The 7,804-nt window shown below is 53.4% G+C and overlaps 1 protein-coding gene across 1 annotated transcript; it reads left to right on the top strand.

The window, feature by feature from the left end:
• Window positions 1-5,106: 5,106 nt before the first annotated feature.
• Window positions 5,107-6,958, top strand: C1QL2 (complement C1q like 2). The gene is made up of 2 exons (XM_052675823.1): window positions 5,107-6,082; window positions 6,212-6,958. The coding sequence occupies exons 1-2, from the start codon at window positions 5,444-5,446 to the stop codon at window positions 6,389-6,391; spliced, it is 819 nt and encodes a 272-aa protein (XP_052531783.1). The 5' UTR covers window positions 5,107-5,443; the 3' UTR covers window positions 6,392-6,958.
• Window positions 6,959-7,804: the final 846 nt, after the last annotated feature.

Below are 7,804 nucleotides of genomic sequence, written 5' to 3'. Positions count from 1 at the left end.
GGAATCGCTTTTGCTGTCTCTCCATAACAGATAAGACAATGAATTAGAGGTTGATCTGCAGTGGGCAAATTAAAATCAAACATTGTGAAATAGTTTTTTGGGGGAGGACAGATGGTTTGGAGAAGTTGTGGAGTTTCCATCCCTGCAGAGATTCCCATGTGTTAGTCATTGATTATGCCCACAGCAGTGATAGCATGGAATACCCACCTCTAGAGATGTCAGTGACCTTCTGCTGCCTTGAATTACAAAAGGGATGCCTTGTAGGCAAGGCAGGAGTGAAAAATCAGGCCCATGTATAGATCTTGGGCATGCCCATCTCTCAGAAGCACACCTGAACCTAGGAGTTTGCTTCCAATTAGTCTTGTTGCTGTCTTTTTGGTGAAATAGTGTCATTGCTATCACTAGTGCATTGAGGACACTTTTTCAGAAAGGACTGGGGGTGTTATTTGAAGTCAGACCTTAGCTTTAATCCTTGTGTTGATGAAAATACATAGCCAGACATCCGCGAGGTTACCTTTCCTGCCTAACACGAGCTGAACTTGATGGATTTAATACTTGTTTCAGCCACAGCATGTTCACAAGTCTCAGCAGGCCCCAGACCTACCACGTAACTTGGACAATTCTGGTTCAGAGAAGCACATTAACTCACCCCAGGCTTATCTGCCACACCACGCAGGGCAGGGAGGATGCTCGCTGCCCTTGGAGCAAGGTGACCAGCCGCTCCTTCTGTCATTGCCTCTCCTTCTTCCTTGCCTCTGTGGTCTGCAATTGGCTCTGTTCGCTCGAAGAGAGATGGCTGGAGGTGAGCACTTTAGGAGGGCTCTCCTCCTCCTTCCACCTGTTTTTCATTCCTTGACTCACTGGCTTAAAGCTGTAAGCGGTGACGTGACAGCTGAGTCATGGGCACGCCACCTGGATGCTGTCAGCATCAATCTCTCTTATAAGGATCATAGAGGAACAAAACAGAAAAGATCGTTTGGGCTTTGCATCCATTTTCCTGCCAGCGGGGATGGAGCCCTGCAGTGCAGTCACTGGCTCTGCCCAACCTCGCCCTCTGAACCCCAAGCACTACAGCCTCCACTGCTCCCCCCCAGGAAATACACCACAATCTAATAAGCCTCATTGCTGAGGAGATCTCTGCTTTTCCATGGCTGTGGTTTAGTCTACGTTTGGCTTATGTGAACAAAGAACTTCCTGCTGATATCCACACAGGAGATTTGTATTTTTCTTTCCTGGCGAAAGAATTCACTCAAGTGCAAAACTGAAGCTAAAATGTTTTGTTTGTGTTTTGTGTAACAGTTTTAGGAGTCTCCCTGCCGCATTGTTGTACAAAGCAGATGAAAAAAAGATGCAGTCCTATGCCCTGGAGAGCTTACACTTCTCATTTAAGCGAGATACAGTGACTGAGAGTGACAAGTAACGAGACGGCAGGACACGAGTCATACGAGAAAGGTCAGAATGCTTCTAAACAAAGCCCATTGTCATGCTTTTAATTTGTTCATTTTGGATCAATCATCATTGGTGACTACATATGTTGGGAAAATTTTACCATGTTTTAATCAAACCTTCTTTAAGTCTTACGGAGCCATCTTTGTGAATCTTTCTCTTGGGTTAACCAGGCTTTCTCAAAAATAACCACCTCTGTTAGCCTGGTTATTGATGCCTAAGCATCCCAAAGGCAAGTGTCCCAACATGCTTAGCTTTGGCTCTCTGACTCTCACATCTCCCTCTTTATGCTACCTGATTAACAGAGGGATGCATTTAATTTTTGAGGGATGTATGGTAAAAGTTGAGCATGGCTGCAGAACGCGATGCCACAGATGTCCGCTCAATGCCATCTGTCACACCTGCGGATTTGGCTATTATTCCTTCCTGATTTTACTCTTGTCTTTGTCTTGAGGGGATGAATTCTCTCTGGTAGCTGAATGCAGGTTTAGTTGACTCCCAGAGGGAAGCCCAAATGCACTTCAGAAGTGTTTATAACGTTTGTCTTTCATCCTGGTTAAACCAGCTGCCCTTGCACATCAAATCCCCGCAGCAATTTTTTCCTTCACAGAATAGAAATAATTAGCCTAATTGTTGGGTGTGGAAACATTGCTAAATGAAGATAAGGGATATGCATAACAGGGCTGATTTTAGCTCTCTGACCTTCCAGCCTCCCCATTCCCTCTTTAGAAGTTACAGAGGCTTGAGGCATTGCAGAGGGCTCATGAGACGGATGGTGGTGCTCAGCAGGAAACTCTGCCAAGGGTTTGGTCTCATCCACACTGACCAAATGTGCACGTGTTACATTCAGAAATCATGGGAAGGGTCTCTGCCTCCTGCTAGATATCCAAATTCCCTGATATCCAACTGCCTGCTAAAATGTCAGTCTTCACTGCTTGGAGTTAATCCGATGTTTACCAGAAATGTGCTTTCATCATTTGTATGTCGTACGGAAGGCCCCAGCTCAATTACAGAAACAGATGCTTGGTTGTATCGCCAGTGCGGAGTTATCCCAGCAGTCACACTGGAAAAGCATTAGTTATCCAAGGAGACAAATTGAACAAGACAAATCTAGGGCCAACCTGCTTCTCCTCAAGCAGTTTGTGAGAGCACGCTGAGAAGCAGAGGGTTGGGGAAGGAGGGCTGTATTCACCCTCACTCTGAGAGTCTGCTCTGGGGATGGGTACCAAGAGCTCCCCTAAGGGTTCCTCCAAATTCAGTGCAGCACCGTGCTGCTGCCAGAATCCCCAGGGTGGGTCAAAACCTATAGAGTGATGTTCATGGGGATAGTGGCAGGTGAAAGATAAGCTTACTATCAAGTGGAAGCAATTAGCATCTTCGTATTCTACATGCTGTGAATGGAAATCATATCATACACACCTAGTTTTAGTGAGATCTGAGTACTTTAGCTCACTTTTCAGGAATGCATTATGTGTTACCAGCTATTGAATGCACAAAGTTTCAGATTATTTATTCCATCAGTGATAATCTGTGAGTCTTGTGATTTGAGAAAAGGAAAGAATAAAGCACATCGGGGGGTCAGATGGCAATGTCACCCAAAACTTTCATCAATCGTGGCCGAAGAAAGCCACGCAAAGCCAGCTGCTGAGGTGAGGATGTGGACCCAATGAAGCAGCTGCTCTGGGTGGAAAACTGGATCTCCAGACCAGAGTGCTTTAACCCAGAGCCCCAGATATGTCACAGCGTGGCAGCAGACACCTCACCTCCACAGGGTTACCTTGGCGGCACCCACTGCGTTAGGGCTGAAACACGGATCCTCCTGGAGACAATGCTGAAATCACTGTTTACCTTAAAGCAATCTGACAGAGAGATTAACGGGGCACTCCATCCCTCTCACTGCATTACAGAGCAGTGATAAAATTATTCCTAACCAAAACTGCTGGAATTGGACACCTCAGCGCCTATATCTCCATAATCTCCTCTGCCTGCTTGTTTGAGCGCTTAACTTCCCTTATTAAGAACTGTTCCGCTGGAAGTTGGAACACACTTCTGCTTCTGCCTGTGCTGATCCGCGGGCACAGCAGACGCTGCTCTACAAATTACCGCGGCTTTGCAGAGGGACCTGTGAGCTCCGCTCGGAATAAAGTTCCCAGCACTGGCCACCTCATTAGAGGAGGGAGCCGATGGAAACGGGGAAGTTGCACCAGAGCCCAAATAATACAGGCACTTAATTATTCAGAAAAAGGTTTAGCAAAGCGACGGTGTAGCGGCTGCCTTTGAAAAACAGGAGATTAGAGATGTTGTGGTGAGGGCTGCAGAGAGTGGGGGGGACAGGGAAGACTCACGTACACAGGGAGAGCTGAGCTAGTGACAAATTCCTGAACAAAAGGGAAATTAGCAGACACGTAAGTAGGGATGATCAACAAAGTGGCATCACTTATTTGCGAATATATTTGTATGTAATGCAGCTATTACATGGAAAATTACACTAGGGCTGAAACAGAAACAGTGACTAGAAATCACATTACAAGGCTTTGGACAAGTTACATGTTACAAGGCTTTGGATAATAACACTGCAGGATGCAGCTGTTAATTCAGAAGAGAGGAAGAGGATTTACAGCTTTGTCACAATTTTGCCTCTTGAAACACTCAGTGGAAGTGTGCTGAGTAATAGACACCCTTACTCCGGTGTGACTACCAGTACGACACACGGGGAAAGGCTTTGCATTTATGGGATTAATTCCCCTACCAGCTTTGCATACATAGACATGAAAGATTCAGACAGTTCTGGAGGGCCCGGGCTGAATCCTGATCCCAGCAGCAGCGCAGCGAAACCTGAATGACTCCAGGATAACACCGGAGAGAGTGAGACGTGATCCTCAGGTGCATGCCTGCTGGGATTGCCCTGCTGTCCCCTCTTTAACTCCAAGGAGAGCCACAGAAGAGTCCCAGGGCTGTGTTCAGCTGTGCAGTACCCATTCTGAACTCCCCCATCTCCCACCCAAATGCAGAGATCTCCCTGGACCTCACACGGTCCCTGTGCCCTCATCTCAGCCCCGCTGCTGGGCACAGTGTATATTCCGGGGGCAGATCCCTGAAAGAATGCAACGCTGCGAGAGCTTCGGCTGAACTACCACCGCTTAACCAGAACATCAAAGGCAACGAATTACAATTTATGGGACGGGGGGAGGAATAAAAAAATAAAAATCCCACGAGCGCTTGGTTTGGAGCCAACACACAGAGGGAAACCCATATAACGACAATTCTGTGGAAGGTATTTCCTCGCAACGCCGCTCTCCCACCTGGCAGCCGGGGGGTGGGGGGACCGAGCTGGAAGGGGCGTGCGGTGCAGCCGCGCTGCTCTCCGAGCGGCTCTGCGCGGCCGCGGCCGGACGGGAGGAGCAGAGGGAGCCGAGGGGACGATGTCACCGCGCGTAAGACGGCCGCTTGTTGGATGCGCCTGAGAATCCCCGAATCGCGCCGCGAGGGGCGGGCGGGACGGGACGGGACGGACGAGAGAGGGATCCGGGGAGAACCGGGGGGGCATCGGGGAGCGTCCCGCCGCCCCTCCCCTGCCTCGGCCCGCCCCACGCGGGGGCAGCTGACCGCACGCGGCCCCGGCGAGAGGCGCTGCCCCGCAGGTGGGTCCGCTCCACTCCCCCCGCACGTCGGGGCGGCGACGAGGGGCGGCCGTTCCGCGACGCCCCCGCTCCGGCCCTGCCCCGCCGGGCGCCCCGGGCTCCGCGCCCCCTCGGAAGGAACGGAGCGGAGCGGAGCGGGGCGGCGGCTCTCGGAATGGCGGGGCGAGCGGGTTGAGCGGGGAGGCGCCGGCGGCGGGGGGCTCACCGCCTTCTCTCGCCGTCCCCCCCCGCAGGGAGCGGCCGGCCCCCGCGCCACCATTACCTCGCACGGAGGCAAGGAGGACCTGCTCTCTCTCGCCGCCCGGCTCTGGCAGCGGAGGAGGCGGCTGCTGGCCGCCGCCGGGCTCGCCCTGGCCATGGCCGTCGCTCTGCTCGTCGCCGTACCCCTGCTGCTGCTGCAGGCGCCCGCCGAGAGCGGTGCCCACTACGAGATGATGGGCACCTGCCGCATGATCTGCGACCCCTACAGCGGCGCCCGTCCGCCCGGCCCCGGCAGCACCGCCGCCGTGGAGGCCCTGCAGGACCTGGGGGCCAATCCCCCGCCGCCCTTCGCGCAGGGACCCAAGGGGGAACCGGGCCGGCCGGGCAAGCCGGGACCCCGCGGCCCCCCCGGAGAGCCGGGCCCGCCGGGCCCTCGGGGGCCGCCGGGGGAGCGGGGGGATGCGGGGAAGCCGGGGCTGCCCGGGCTGCCGCTGGCGGGGACGGGCGGCGGCGGCAGCGGCGGAGGAGCGGCTGCGGGCGGCGAGGCGGCGGGCGGGCTGAGCGCTGCCTTCGGGGGGCCGCGCATCGCCTTCTACGTGGGGCTGAAGAGTCCCCACGAGGGCTACGAGGTGCTCAAGTTCGACGACGTGGTGACCAACCTGGGCAATCACTACGAGCCGGCCAGCGGCAAGTTCACCTGCCAGGTGCGCGGCATCTACTTCTTCACCTACCACATCCTCATGCGGGGCGGCGACGGCACCAGCATGTGGGCCGACCTCTGCAAGAACGGGCAGGTGGGTGCTCGCGTCCCGGCCCCGCCGCGCTCTAACCGTGCGGCCCCCGCCGTCGGGGCCGACGACCGCGATCACGGGGAGGGGGAAGCGGGTGTGGGCACGGATGGGGCTGACAGGGCTGTGCCGCAGGTGCGGGCCAGCGCCATCGCGCAGGACGCCGACCAGAACTACGACTACGCCAGCAACAGCGTGGTGCTGCACCTGGACTCCGGCGACGAGGTGTACGTCAAGCTGGACGGAGGCAAGGCGCACGGGGGCAACAACAATAAGTACAGCACTTTCTCTGGCTTTCTTTTATACCCCGATTAAAGCGCGGTGAGCGACTTGCCCCAGCCGATCCCGCGTTTCCCCTCTGACTCCCGTTGTGCCGCGGTTCCCTGCTGCTCTCCGCGGGTCACTTCAGCTTCGTTATCGGTTTCTATGTTTTTCTTTTTTTTTCTTTTCCCGTGGAAACAAAATACACGTGAACAACGAGACCCCTCCCTGGCTGCCCCCTTTCCCTAACCCCCGTCCTCATGTCAGTGTTCTGTGTCACACCAGGAACCTGCAGCCAGAAACCCAAAAGGTTGCTGCGCTGTATCAGAGATTCAGAGATCAGCCTGTGCCATACACAGCATTTGAACTGCTCGATCATTATTTTTTTGGTCAATGAATATTAACTACAATGATGAATTTTCAGATGGATTATTCATGATGTGGCACTGGACCATATTTTTTCCTCTGCTGCTTCATTTGTATGGGATCAAATGTAAACTTTTCCGTGCAATGCGATGCTTGTGTGAATGATGATGTCTCTAACGTCAAACCTGTTCCTGTCTGCGAAAGAATTCAGTCGTTGACCACACTCAACAAAATATCACATTAAATTATGTTTTTAGACAATGGCTTCTCACTGTGTGTCTCTTCTGGTGCTGCAGAGGAGCCCTGCACTGGTAGCAGGGGATGGGAGGTGTTGCTTTAGCCCTTTAGGTTTGCAGTGACATTAAAAGTTTGGATGGGACACCTTATCTAGAACATGATTGGGGCTCAAGAGGTCTGGGAAGAAGTAGGAAGAGGAAAAAGCCCTTTGTCTTTATGTGGTTTTGTAAAGGTGTAAAGAAGGCACAGCATCAGCAAGGGGTGGAGGTGGGCGTGCAGAGTGGATCTCCTGAACATCCACGGGGCAGAGCCTGACCCAGAGGTGCTGAAGAACACAAAAATCATTTTGTCAGCAGTGAGAGAAAGCTGTGCTCCAGCACTGTGCCAAACAAGTGCAAAAGTGTGTGGGGACAGAAGTGAGCCCCTACAGCTCAGTGCAGATGTGTGCTGAGCTACAGCTGGCAGTCAGCTCCAGGACAGGGATAAGAGAAGCTCAATGGGACTTGATTCACACCACTTACATTGATAAATCCTGGGCACAGTGTGTTTTTGAAAAGGTGCGTGATGGTATGCGTAGCCCTGAGCTCTTCCACAAGCAATGGGTGAACTGCTCTGTTTGGGTAAAATGGGATTTCCTGACTGTGAGGGAGTTGAGTTACAGATGCTGGTTCCCTGTTTTGCTCTCACTTTCACCAACTGCAGCATCCCTGTGCAGACTCACATCTGGGATGGGCTCACCCCAACCCCACGCTGGGCAGCCCAGCAGTGGCTGTGCTCTCACAGTCCCCTATCAGCCCTTGGTGGGATGTATCCCCTTGTTGGCTGCGCAGAGGGCCACAGCATGCCCTGTTCCAGGAGGGAAGA

The sequence above is a fragment of the Tympanuchus pallidicinctus genome, unplaced genomic scaffold (assembly GCF_026119805.1).
Source record: "Tympanuchus pallidicinctus isolate F22 unplaced genomic scaffold, pur_lepc_1.0 scaffold15, whole genome shotgun sequence".
Lineage (NCBI taxonomy): Eukaryota > Metazoa > Chordata > Aves > Galliformes > Phasianidae > Tympanuchus > Tympanuchus pallidicinctus.
This window is presented reverse-complemented; position numbering and strand designations above follow the sequence as displayed.

Excerpts from the sequence above, each read along its gene's own strand:
- C1QL2 (XM_052675823.1), top strand. The coding sequence starts at position 5,444 with ATGGCCGTCGCTCTGCTCGTCGCCGTACCCCTGCTGCTGCTGCAGGCG. Across the intron at positions 6,083-6,211 it reads ACCTCTGCAAGAACGGGCAG|GTGCGGGCCAGCGCCATCGC; the intron begins GTGGGTGCTCGC and ends GCTGTGCCGCAG.